Source organism: Oncorhynchus clarkii, chromosome 5, assembly GCF_045791955.1.
Source record: "Oncorhynchus clarkii lewisi isolate Uvic-CL-2024 chromosome 5, UVic_Ocla_1.0, whole genome shotgun sequence".
NCBI classification, from domain to species: domain Eukaryota; kingdom Metazoa; phylum Chordata; class Actinopteri; order Salmoniformes; family Salmonidae; genus Oncorhynchus; species Oncorhynchus clarkii.
The window spans coordinates 10,168,608-10,182,007 of record NC_092151.1 but is presented as its reverse complement, the minus strand read 5'-3'; the positions used below and the strand labels follow the sequence as shown (position 1 = coordinate 10,182,007).

The 13,400-nt window shown below is 48.7% G+C and overlaps 1 protein-coding gene across 3 annotated transcripts in view; it reads left to right on the top strand.

The window, feature by feature from the left end:
* Positions 1–13,400, top strand: part of LOC139408322 (mitogen-activated protein kinase kinase kinase 1, E3 ubiquitin protein ligase) — a 55,625-nt gene that overhangs the window by 41,756 nt on the left and 469 nt on the right. For all 3 annotated transcript variants that reach the window (XM_071152070.1, XM_071152069.1, XM_071152071.1), the window contains exons 8-19: positions 357–438; positions 2,551–2,719; positions 2,927–3,181; positions 5,343–5,464; positions 6,065–6,156; positions 6,420–6,612; positions 7,522–8,920; positions 9,718–9,870; positions 10,267–10,429; positions 10,918–11,049; positions 11,746–11,888; positions 12,931–13,062. In XM_071152070.1, coding sequence (XP_071008171.1) covers positions 357–438; positions 2,551–2,719; positions 2,927–3,181; positions 5,343–5,464; positions 6,065–6,156; positions 6,420–6,612; positions 7,522–8,920; positions 9,718–9,870; positions 10,267–10,429; positions 10,918–11,049; positions 11,746–11,888; positions 12,931–13,062 — 3,035 coding nt within the window. The remainder of the gene's footprint in view (positions 1–356; positions 439–2,550; positions 2,720–2,926; positions 3,182–5,342; positions 5,465–6,064; positions 6,157–6,419; positions 6,613–7,521; positions 8,921–9,717; positions 9,871–10,266; positions 10,430–10,917; positions 11,050–11,745; positions 11,889–12,930; positions 13,063–13,400) is intronic.

Here is a 13,400-nt window from a genome sequence, read left to right as displayed (position 1 = left end):
CCTAACATCGACCGACTGACTGCTTAAGACCTGGGTCTCTGTGGCCCGGCCTCAGACATGGACTCGTCTGACATTTAGTGACTCCATGCAGTCATCCATGAAGGTTTTATAGTCCAGCAAGCACCACCACACGCCACTCCACTTACTCCCATTACACACACAGCCCTATACAGCCCTCTCGATAGTCTGTCACGTTCGTGCCGAGGCCCTAGCCCTCTTCTCTCTCTCTAAACTCCAGTCTAATTGTTGCTCCATTTTATTGGCGCATTGACTTCCTTGACAGCCAGTCAGTGCATTGTCCTTTTTTCTAAACTGGGGGAGAGCTAATTCTGTTGGACCGTCTGTCTGTCTCGCAGGGGCTGAGGAATGCCGGCGGAACCACGAGACGCTCATCTGCCCCCTCTGTAGAGCCAAGTGGAAGTCCCATGATTTTTACAGGTAATTTTAACATGTGTTTGTGTGGGCTAGGAACTAGTAACTCCTGGAAAGACTCCTGGGATGGGGGAGGGGGAATGATTTGACAGCGCACCAGCTGGTATCTGGTATTGTTGTGTGAAAGACGGGGGAAGCGGCTTCACTATATTTGTGTCTGAGAGGAAAGGAAACACCTGCCTCGTCTGAGATGACAGAACAGCTGTGGAGCTTCACAAATCTCATGCAAGCTGAATGCGAGTTATGGTTAACTAACAATTGAATGGTTTATAAGCTGTTTATAAGCTCATAAAGTGTTAGGGATTTGGAACTGCACAATGAGTCTGTGGATTCATTGCAGGCTACGTCAGTGACACAGTAGCCCAGAGACACGAAAGAACCTTGAGTGTTAGCGCTGAGCTACGCTACAGTGCATTCGGAAAGTATTCAGGCTTTTTCCACATTTTGTTACGTTACTGCCTTATTCTAAAATGGATTCAATCGAATTTCCCCCTCAATCTACCCACAATACCCCATAATGGCAAAACAAAAACACAGGTTTTTAGACATTTTAAAAATAAAAAACTGATATCACATTTACAGTATTCAGACCCTTTACTCAGTACTTTGCTGAAGCACCTTTGGCAGCGATTACAGCCTCAAGTCTTCTTGGGTATGACGCTACAAGCTTGGCACACCTGTATTTGGGGAGTTTCTCCCATTCTTCTCTGCAGATCCCCTGAAGCTCAGTCAGGTTTGATGGCGAGCGTTGCTGCGCATTTATCTTCAGGTCTCTCCAGAGATCGGATTCAATTCCGGGCTCTGGCTGGGCCACTCAAGGACTTGTCCCGAAGCCACTCCTGCGTTGTCTTGGCTGTGTGCTTAGGGTCGTTGTCCTGTTGGAAGGTCAACTTTCTGAGATCCTGAGCACTCTGGAGCAGGTTTTCATCAAGGATCTCTCTGTACTTTGCTCCGTTCATCTTTGCCTTGATCCTGACTAGTCTCCCATTAGCATGTTAGTGGTGCTATATCATTCTAGGTCAAACAGGGCTACGCTAACGCAGTGTGCCAGAGCCATCACATTAGCGGTGCGCTAGGCTATATCATTCTAGGTCAAACAGGGCTACGCTGACGCAGTGTGCTAGAACATCACATTAGCATGTTAGTGGTGCGCTAGGCTATATCATGCTAGGTCAAACAGGGCTACGCTAACGCAGTGTGCCAGAGCCATTCCACTTAAAGCTTAATAGAAGCCAACAACTGAGCCCAGGTTGGGAGTTCAGGAATATCAGTGTCAACAACCCCATCATATATACCCCCCCACACATCACCATTCGAGACTCACCCCACAGACATCACCATTCCCTTAGCTCTCAACCCTTACAACCAGCCACTGTAAAACATTATAGAACTAAAAACTATAGACATTTTAATGTCTCCACAATGTTTATCTGAATGCTCTAGTGCTGTATAATGTTACGTACCCCTGAATGAGCCCATGTCCTACCATAAGTACATTCTAAATACACTAGCCTCAAGAACTTCTTTGAACTTGGTGCCGTGTGTGTGTGAGTATGCACACGTATGTTAGTGTGCGCACCTGTGGTAGTGTGTGTTCGTAGGTTTGTCGTGAGCTCGATCCCCTCCACAGTGCGGTTATGTGAGCCAGACAGCCAGGCACCAGCCCTTGTTTTGTGCGTCTGCCTGGGAATGAAATGATAGCTGTTGTTTTTCCCCCCCTTAAGACATGAATACTGTCAGAAAGTATCTGTTACCCCCTCCGCCCTGAAATTGTACCCAGTTGTTTTTCTACGTTTTTTTTGTTGTTTGTTTGCAATTATGATGACCCGCTATCTAATTTTCCGGTTTTGCTGGGTTGATTCCTGGTGTCTTTAGAATATGATTCCCCCCACCTCCCCCTATTGACAATCCCCCCCCCCCCATTTCATTATATTCTGAAAGTATACTCCTGAATCCTGACCAAGCCTGAATCAGCATATTCGTGGCCATTCTTGATTGTATTATCAAATGCTCAGAACTACAATTCAAACTTAGTCTAGTTATCTGTCTACCACCACCATTTTGAGTCCCCCAAAAGTCGCTAAAAGCTCAGACTGACTTTGGCTTCTTTCTCGGCAGCCATGACCCCTCATCTGTCTCCATGGAGAATGCGGCAGCGTCATCGTCCCACAGTGAAGGGGGTTCAAGAGGGGGGTCATCGTCCCAGGAGGGGGACTTCACCCTGCCCCAATACGGGGTCCAGCAGATCCCCCAGACCTACAAAGAACTTGCTGAGCCTTGGATAAAGGTGAGAGGGGTGGGAAGATGGACGTGGGGGTCTATAATGTAGGGATCCTGTCTTATACTTTCAAATTCTTGAATAACCTTTTGAGCTTGCATTTTTGGGACTATTCCTTTCCCTTTGCCTACAAAGAGGGGTTTACGTGTACTTGTGTCTCTATCCGATCAGTGCCATATTCCTTTCAGACTAATTTACTGTCTCTGTCCTCCCAAGGTGTTTGGCATGGAGGTGGTGGGTTGTCTGTTCTCCAGGAACTGGAACATCAGGGAGATGGCCCTGCGGCGGCTGTCGCATGACGTCAGCGGCGCACTCCTCCTGGCCAATGGCGAACGCTCCTGGCCGGGGGCGGGGCTAGGGGCCGGGGCGGGCTGCTCTGAGGTGTCAGGTGACGTGGTGGTGGAGTCATGCTGTAGTGTCCTCTCCATGGTGTGTGCTGACCCTGTCTACAAGGTCTACGTGGCTGCACTGGTGAGACTCAACATTTAGTCATTTAGCAGATGGTCCAGAGCCACTTAACAGTTCCTGCATTCATCTTAAGATAGCTAGGTGGGACAACCACATATCACAGTCATAGCTGATAATTAAATAGTTATCAGCGAAGTTGGTGCTAGTAAAAAAGAGCAGTGAGTGTTTTAGTACCTTATATTCTTAAATATGACTGTACCATACTCCAGCTGTCAAGGAAAGCATTTTGGACCCATAAAGTCTGAAGCCCCGACCATAAACAGCGCTTCCAAAACGTTTGTCTTGCAGGAATCACCATCACTTCAAAGACAAATGATACACTGTACTGCATGTACACAGTGATTGCAATGCATAGAGGGTCAAGTAACTTCAGCTCATTGCCATGAACCCGGTGCTGAACACATGACACGTATTGTTATCGGTACTCAGGAATTGATTAGTTGGCGCTACCCGATCTCCGCTTTCACCCCTTTGCCTGTCTCTCTCACACCACAGGTCTTGAATTGTCCTAAAGTCCACTTCAACAACAAGCTAGCCTGGCTAATCCTGAAGTCAAACCAGCAGGGATTCTCCAGGGACAGACTGAGCGTCTCTTTTTTTTCACTCCTCCGAGCCGAATTTCTTCTACTTCGTCTCTTTTAGAGAACAATATTTATTGGTGGCTTTAAAAAAAAAAAATGACAAAAAATGCAGGACCTCTGGGGAGCTTGACATTTCCCCCCGCGGCACTTTGCTTCAGCAGAGCTGCGGTTATGGAAAACAAAAAGAGTTCTGTCTCCTCTGGGGGCTTTCCAGCATGTTTAGCAGCAGACAGACTTTTGGCGTCTGTTGTATTCTTCTTTTAAGACAAAGCAGGGGATGTTGGTAATGGCGGGGAGTGGACTAAAAATACCATGGGCACCACCAGAGTTGGAAGAGTGGGACAAAAATCGACTTAAATTGCCGTTTTGAAAAGCCTCTACTTTGTTTGAGGCAGCCTTAGAAAGTGTGCTCAGATCATGGGGCAGAGTCGTTAGCTACGTGCACACTACCTAGGACATTGTAACGAGTGAAAATGCCACAGCCACCATTACAATAACTAATTTTTATTTTTTTATTTTTTTTAACTTTATTTAACCAGGCAAGTCAGTTAAGAACAAATTCTTATTTTCAATGATGGCCTGAGAACAGTGGGTTAACTGCCTGTTCAGGGGCAGAACGACAGATTTGTACCTTGTCAGCTCGGGGGTTTGAACTTGCAACCTTCCGGTTACTAGTCCAACGCTCTAACCACTAGGCTACCCTGGGGGTCCTATTTTCATGCCTTGTCATACCATGTGACGTGGCTTCCCCTTTGGAAGTTTTGTTTGTTTTGCTAAAATGCTTGTTTATTGATATGATCCGTCTCTCCTGAGAGTAGAGTAGGCTGTGGAGAATGTAGTAATGGAGGTTGAGGGAGAGGGAGGGACTGCGTGCGTGTATGTAGTGCTGTGTTTGAGTGATTTGTGAGTGAGTGGGATGAGGTGGTTGGAGGAAGGAGTAGCCTTGTCTGCCTGAGGGAGGGAGGGGGAGAAAGAGTCCCTTTCTCTCTATCGGTCTCTGGGCAGCATTCCAATGCAACGCTCTATCAGTCACCACTCCCCACACCTCTTCTCTCTCTGGGAGTAAGGGTCAGGCTGCACCGCCTGTAACCCAGCACCTCTACCCCTCTCCTGGGGGGAGCACCACCAAGTGCCCTCCACCTCCAGCCGAGGCCACAGAGGGTCTCTTATGACCTTGTGGTCAGGCCCAGGTGGACATATTCTCACAGGAATAGACGGGGTCGTAACTCGACTGGGTCAAAAGCGTAATTTCCCCAACCGCCTTATTAGTGTTACATTTGGGCTCCAAGAGGTCTTGTGTTGCTAATTTATTACGCAACTTTCCGTCTCAGCATTTCCCGTGTTTGGTTTAGTCATGTAGGGCAATTTTTTTTTTGGGGGGGGGGGGGGGGGGCTTTATATAAAGTATTTAAAACTCATAGTTGATAGTAAGTTATTATACTTTAGACTGGACAATATTGTTGTCACATTCACTGTTCTTGTCTTTGCCCATGTTCCACACACAGGACTAGGGATAGTGTTTGTAGTACTGACTATGTTTGAAGTTTTAATGTGAACCCTGGCCTCTCACCCCCTTGTTGTAGAAAACCTTGCGGGCCATGCTGGTGTACACGCCCTGCCACTCCGTGTCTGAACGCTCGCGCCTGCAGCAGCTGCTCCGGTCCGTGGTGGAGACCATCCTGGTCAAATGTGCCGACGCCAACAGGTAAAGTCGGTCTGAAACTTCAGAGTGGGATAGATATGGGATCCTGACGACAACTGCTTGTAGCTAGTGCCCTCAGGTGGAGAATACAGGACTTGTTAGGTTTCTCCCAGTATTATCAGTGGTGAGTTCTATCGGGGATATTCACATCTGAGCCTGAAGGTCTGGAGCGCTGCTGGTTTTCTGTTCTACCTGATAATTAATTGCACCCACTTGGTGTCCCAGGTCTAAATCAGTCCCTGATCAGAGGGGAACAATGAAAATCAGCAGTGGAAATGGCTTCCAGGTCCAGATATGAATTTCCATGATATCTCCAAGAACGGACTCAAACATGGGAACCTTTACTTGTGGTATAATAATACTGTTAGTCAACAGATTTCCATGATTCCTGTCTCATTTCAGTAGGTCTATGTTGCACACTGTATAATCGTCGTTTAAGGCAGAACTAAAATGTTGCTTAATTTGGTCAGAATGTTAACGTAGTCTGTCCACAAGAGATAACATACGGTATAAAAGTATGAGTATGAATGATGGCCATTAGCAGTCTAGCATGGACATTCATCAGAGTGTCGTTCCTCTTTGTCGATTCTGTGTCGGGTCCAGTCGTACCAGCCAGCTGTCGGTGTCCACACTACTGGAGCTGTGTAAAGGCCAGCTGGGAGAGCTGGCTGTAGGTAGAGAGATCCTCAAAGCAGGTAAGAGCTACAAATACTATGCAGCCTCTCTGGGGTATCAGTGGAAATGTAGTCCTCTCCCCATATCACATACTCACCAGAATTTATATATGCGACTTTGACTATCTGATGTCTTCAGTGTTTTTTTTCCCTTCTCAACAACAGTAAATATGCCACTTGTTTAATACTCAATATCCATCTGGCCATTAATGCCCAAGTGCCTCAGTCCTCGACATCCAACTGGCAACTCACTGTAAGCGTCTCTCCCTATCCATCTCTCTCAGGGTCCATTGGTATTGGCGGGGTCGACTATGTCCTGAACTGCATCCTGGGGCCCCAGACGGAGGCCAATAACTGGCAGGCCCTGCTGGGCCGTCTGTGTCTGATTGACAGGCTCCTGCTGGAGTTCCCTGCTGAGTTCTACCCACACATCGTCTCCGGAGGGGACTGGCACCAGTCTCAGACCCTGGGGGATAGGTATGCAATCTTATCGACTTGTTCTTGTATAGCCTGATTCACCTAGCTGCTGACTCGAGTCTGACTCCCTGGGAGAGGTAGAGGAGTGCCACAGGGATGAGTGTTGTGCCCAGTGATATCTCCCTGACTTAGTAGTTTAGATCTTGTAGTCACGTAGCCTTGAGCTCACAGCATTGAGATGGTGACCTTGTCCTGGTATAGCCTCGATCACCTAGACAAAGTTAAAACCTTGTATGTTTGAGTGCGTAGCCTTGGATACATAACGAAGGTCGAGTGCCAGGCCCATTACTCTGAATGCTTGGGAAGTTCATTAAGGCGCCTAATGTGCTATAACTCCCGCACGGACTCAGGAGAGGCGAAGGTCGAGAGACATGCGTCGTCCGAAACACAACCCAACCAAGCCGCACTGATTCTTAACACAGCGCGCATCCAACCCGGAAGCCAGCCGCACCAATGTGTCGGATGTTTTCACTGTACACCTAGCGACCTGGTCAGCGTACACTGCACCTGGCCCGCCACAGGAGTTGCTAGTGCGCGATGAGACAAGGATATCCCTGCCGGCCAAACCCTCCCTAACCCGGGCGATGCTAGGCCAATTGTGCGCCGCCCCATGGGCCTCCCGGTCGCGGCCGTCTCTGACAGAGGCTGGGCTCGAACCCAGAGTCTCTGGTGGCGATGCAGTGCCTTAGACCACTGCGCCGCCCGGGAGGCCAGTTTGGTCTGTTTTTAATGTTGATGATATTATGCTAATTAAAATATGGAGACTCGTGATGACCACACTCTGGTCTCGATAACACTTCCTTGAATCATGTCTTTATATCTCACACAGTAATTTTATTGCAAGAGTGTACTATAGGGAATAGGAAGCTACAGCCTTTTAAGTTGTCCTTCTCATGTTCCTCTGTCCAGGTATCAGAAGCTGCTCCCCCTACTGAGCTTCTCGCTGCAGTCCATCGACAACTCCCACTCTATGGTGGGCAAGCTGTCTCGCCGCGTGTTCCTGAGCGCCGCGCGCATGGTGGCCCGCGTGCCGCACGTCTTCGTCAAGCTCCTGGACATGCTAAGCGTCACCAGCTCCACGCACTACGCCCGCATGCGCCGCCGCCTGCTCGCCATCGCCGAGGAGATGGACATCCTGGACGCCATCAACCTGGGCCTGGAGAGCATGGAGCACAGCGCCAGCGAGGCGCACCAACGGGCCAACGCCGCCTTCCTTGAGCCCTCCGCACCTCAGAACTCGCCCAACGTGACCGAGAGCAACACCCCGACGCATACGGTCCAGATGACCAGCGGGAAGGGAGGGAGAGGTTTCTCCAGCAACGTGGGAGCGAGTCCTGAGGATATAAGTGAGAGGTTAGCGGCCATCTCCACTAGCACTGGGCGTCCCAATATGGCCACTTCCACATGCGGTGGGGCCCTGGCCGAGCACCAAAAGCCCCCCGTTCAGGCGCGTAACCGCCCCATCAGCCAGTGCCTGAACTCTACGCCTACCAGCCTCCCCTCGCCCTCCGCCTCCCACCCTCCCCCCTCCTTCCCAGGACCTGACAGCAGCACCAAACCCCGGCCCCAGAGCTTCGTCCCCAGCAAGCTAGCGTCAACTGCCCCCTCTGCTTCCTCCTGCTCTCCAGGCTCCCAGCGCAGGTTTCCCCAGCAGAAGCCCTTCAGCAACAAGGACCCAGAGAAGCAGCTCCCCTCCCCCTGTTTCACCCAGGCCCGACCCCTCCCCTCCAGCCAGATCCACAGACCAAAGCCCTCCCGACCCACCCCCTCCGAGGGGGCCAAGACCCTCTGCACCTCGCCCACTCCAAGAGCCTCCAAGATGGGCATGAAGCTGGACCTCCAGGAGGAAAAGCCCAGCCTCTCCACCAGTGCCTCCGGAGGTGAAGGCCCCTCCACAGGGGGCCACATGGGGGGTGCCACCACCCTCATCAGCAGCGAGGACAGCTGCTTCACCCCTGTGGAAGAGAAGTTCCGTGGACTGGACGCCTCTGCTGAGCTCAACTCCTCCATGGAAGACCTCCTGGAAGCATCTTTGCCCGTTGCCGGCGACACCACCACCGTCACGTTCCAGTCGGAGGTGGCCGTGCTGTCGCCGGAGCGGGCTGGGGACGGGCCGGGAGGAGGGGGAGAGGTGGGGATGTACAGCGAGGACGTGACGCAACACCAGAAGTGCAAGGAGAAGATGGAGGCGGAGGAGGAGGCGGCGCTGGCTGTAGTTATGGCCATGTCCGAGTCGCAGGATGCGCTGCCCGTCATCCCCCAGCTGCAGGTGGATAAAGACCAGGACATCATCATCATCCAGGCAGATGTGAGTCACCGTGCACCTTCAGGAACATATGTCCCTACAAGACTTTAGACATCCTCAGTGTTCCCAGACACAGACGAAGCCTTATGTTTCTCCATTGAGCTTCCTTTTTCTCCAGGACTAGGCTTAATTTGTGCCCAGGAAGCTGCCCCAGTAACTGGCTTAATAACTAACATATAAGTAGAGAACATTGTCACACCCAAGGTCAGAGAATACATGGGAATAATCACTCATATCAACCTGCCAATGTTGACTGAAGCCCTAAATGTAACCCACAGTGTGTGTGTGTGGTACTAGGTCTATTGCCTATACACATGCTGGCTGTGGGAAGCCTACCACTTCATGGCTGAGCCGTTGTTGCTCCTAGATGTTTCCACTTCACAATAACGGCACTTACAGTTGACCGGGGCAGCACTAGTAGGGCAGAAATTGACGGTGCCACGTTGAAAGTCACTTATCTCTTCAGTAAGGCCATTTTACTGCCAATGTTTGTCTATGGAGATTGCATGGCTGTGTGCTTGATTTTATACACCTGTCAGCAGTGTGGCTGAAATAGTCGAATTCACTCATTTGAAGGGGTGTCCACATACACGTGTGTGTGTGTATAAATATGTGTGTGTGTGTGTGTGTGTGTGTGTACAGTTGAAGTCGGAAGTTTACATACACTTAGGTTGGAGTGATTAAAACTCGTTGTTCAACCACTGCACAAATTTCTTGTTACAAACTATAGTTTTGGCAAGGTGTGTGTGTGTGTGTGTGTGTGTGTCATACTGACGTGTTGTCATCCCATGCTTCCCCAGACTCCAGAGACTCTGCCTGGCCATACCAAAGCCAAGCAGCCCTACAGGGAGGGCCAGGAGTGGTTGAAGGGCCAGCAGATCGGCCTGGGGGCCTTCTCCTCCTGCTACCAGGCCCAGGACGTGGGCACTGGCACCCTGATGGCAGTCAAACAGGTGAGAAGACCGACGCATGGCAACCACAGATGTCTGCCCTGATACACACCTGTCGATGTCAGAGAAATAGATGGTTATAAAAATGAGTCCTAGCCAGTCAGAGCTCTTACCATAGTGCCTATACCTATTCAATGCTTTCCCATCTACAGGAGTGTTTAGGGAATAAGGGCTAGGTGTTGTGGCTAGGTGTTGTGGCTAGGTGTTGTGGCTAGGTGTTGTGGCTAGGTGGGGCCTATGGGTCTCTTGTGTCCCCTGGTGCAGAAACTCTGGGGATTCCATGTCAGAGTTGTGACTTCATTTTAGCTAGTGACCTCAAACTGAGATGTTGCCCTTAAAGAGAATGTCCAGCTCTCTTCCCCTGATAACCCTGTGTATGCATGTCCTCCCCGACTATAGGTGACCTACGTCAGGAACACATCGTCGGAGCAAGAGGAGGTGGTGACTGCTCTGAGGGAGGAGATCCGGATGATGGCCCACCTCAACCACCCCAACATCATCCGTATGCTGGGGGCCACCTGCGAGAAGAGCAACTATAACCTGATGGTGGAGTGGATGGCAGGTAAGGACCTCCTCCTCTACTGCTGATGATGATGATGATGATATCCCACGTTGAAAAAGCCTTAATTGACTTTTGGATGTTTGTTTTTTTGTTTCCTGCTTTCCTCATTTGTTCAATTTAATTTTGATTTAGTTGATTAAAAAAAAAAGAAATTTGATAATAGTTTTCTTGCTTATCTTTGGTGTGATAATTCATTATTTTGTATTTATTCAACTTTTCAGAACTGGGTACATAAAATAGTATTACTTGAACATGTATCAGTTAACTTCCTGTATGTAAATAAGACAAGTCATGTCCAATTGGAACTAACCAGAAGTTGAACTTGATAGTAGATATTTTAACACTTGACCCCATCCCTACTATAAATGATTGTCCTTCCTCCTATAACAATCACATATGTTGCCCCTGTAGAAATATAAGAACTGGGTGTATTATTAATAGGATAAATAGTCATTATTTCATGGGTTGATCCTCTCTGTTGTGTCCAGGTGGCAGTGTGTCCCATCTCCTGAACAAGTATGGGGCCTTCAAGGAGGCTGTGATCATCAACTACACTGAGCAGCTGCTCCGAGGCCTGGCCTACCTCCACGAGAACCAGATCATCCACAGAGACATCAAAGGTGAGGGCACACACATACACGCCCTCTAGCGCACAGGAAGTCCCTGCTGCTATTGAGCTGCCTGTCACAGGGTTCAAGGTGGACTCTCAGGGAAACACTCATTCCATGTGTTTCACCTTTTAGGGGTGGAACTTTGGAGACTGTGAGTGGTAACGAACTGCTGCTGCACTAATTGTAAGTCGCTCTGCAGAAGAGCGTCTGCTAAATGACAAATGTAGTGTAACAATAAGAAACTATAATAAGGGCTTGTGGTTTGTACTAGACAGGTCAGGAATAATTAACTAGAGACTGACTACTGGGTTTGTACTGGACAGGTCAGGAATAATTAACTAGAGTCTGACTACTGGGTTTGTACTGGACAGGTCAGGAATCACTAACTAGAGACTGACTGCTGGGTTTGTACTGGACAGGTCAGGAATAATTAACTAGAGTCTGACTACTGGGTTTGTACTGGACAGGTCAGGAATAACTAACTAGAGACTGACTACTGGGTTTGTACTGGACAGGTCAGGAATAATTAACTAGAGTCTGACTACTGGGTTTGTACTGGACAGGTCAGGAATAACTGACTACTGGGTTTGTACTGGACAGGTCAGGAATAATTAACTAGAGACTGACTACTGGGTGACTAGTCAGAACACACCTCACCTGTTATTGCATACAATAACTCACCTTCTCTCCCCCTGTCTCCTCCAGGTGCCAACCTGCTGATTGACAGCACAGGTCAGAGGCTGAGGATAGCTGACTTCGGTGCTGCAGCCAGACTGGCCTCCAAGGGCACTGGAGCAGGGGAGTTCCAGGGCCAGCTCCTGGGAACCATTGCCTTCATGGCCCCAGAGGTACGCATGGATGAAAGGGAGAGAGAGTAAATCTGTGTTTAGAATTAGCGTTCTGTTCCCGGCCTTTATAGTGCAATCCTTTTGACTGGAGCCATTTCAGACACAGCCTAACACACACACACACACACACACACACACACACACACACACACACACACACACTGCGTACAAGTGATGGCTCGCATAAAACTAGTAAATTCCGCCACTTAAACCAATGTCCTAAGATCAAACCCCCCCAGTCCTCTGTATCCTCTTTGTGGAGAGGGTCTGAAAGAGGTAGAAGGCGAAGCATTAGCCTTCTGTGGGGGCTGTTCGTTTTGAAGAGAGCCCTGATCATGCTGGTATTAAACTGGGCTGTCATGCTGTGGGAGGCCTGGGCAGTTGAACTCCCTCCTAATTAAACAAGGTTTTTGGAACCACTACAATAACAAGACATTAAGGGGTCGGCCTCCATTGTGGGGGTCTTCTCTTTCAAAGGGGATTAAAATGCTCTTACATTTGGGAGTTACTGAGAAATCTAAATCCACTTTAATTCAGTTCCGTAGCGAACACGTGACTCTGAATGACCAGCATAATGGCGGTTGGGTTTCACTGACGGAAAAAAAAAGCTTTGTCGGAAGCAAACAACATTTTAAATGGCCTTCCCCCAAATGTACGAAAGCAAGATTTGGCCTGGGAATAAATTGAAGCCATAGTCATGTGACAAATGTAGAAACAGGGCAACTAAATAAGACACAAAACATAATGGCAGTCTATGGGAGGATCCGTAATACATTGAACTCCTTTTGGTTTGACGTTGTGTCCATCCACCAAAAGGTGGTCTGCTGTGTAACTATGCCACTCCTCAACAACACCCAGGCAAGTGCTATAAAATAATGACTTGCTATTTCAGTCCTTTCTGCTGCTATTTGCAAATGCTACGACAATGAATGGAGTAGAGTTAAGTGTGTGTAGTGGGAGCGTGCAGTAAAGGCTTAAATTCAATAAACGTCACGCAGTTGTTCATATGTTGATACCTTTTTGTGTACGGTTGACTCTGTAGGTGTTGCGTGGACAGCAGTACGGCCGGAGCTGTGACGTGTGGAGTGTGGGCTGTGCCATCATCGAGATGTCGTGTGCCAAGCCCCCCTGGAACGCAGAGAAACACTCCAACCACCTCGCTCTCATATTCAAGGTGCCACCAATACAAGCACAGCCACAAAGTTAGATTATTAAGGAAACCATGTCTATTCAGTTAGATAAGTGATAAATAAATTTTATAAAAATAAAAAAAATGTGATCAATTTGTCTTCACGACCAGAAATATCCTATACCTAGAAATGTTATTAGTACCCTTTACCATTACCGTTGAATATGTGACCCACTAAAAACCACAGTCACTGTTTTACATCACTAGATGGAATTGGCACAACACTTACTGTTTTTAGGATTGATGTACACGTATAGCTGTAAAATACACATACCTGAAAAAGCACCCTATTGGCCTGTTTCATCCAAAGGTTGATTGGGTTT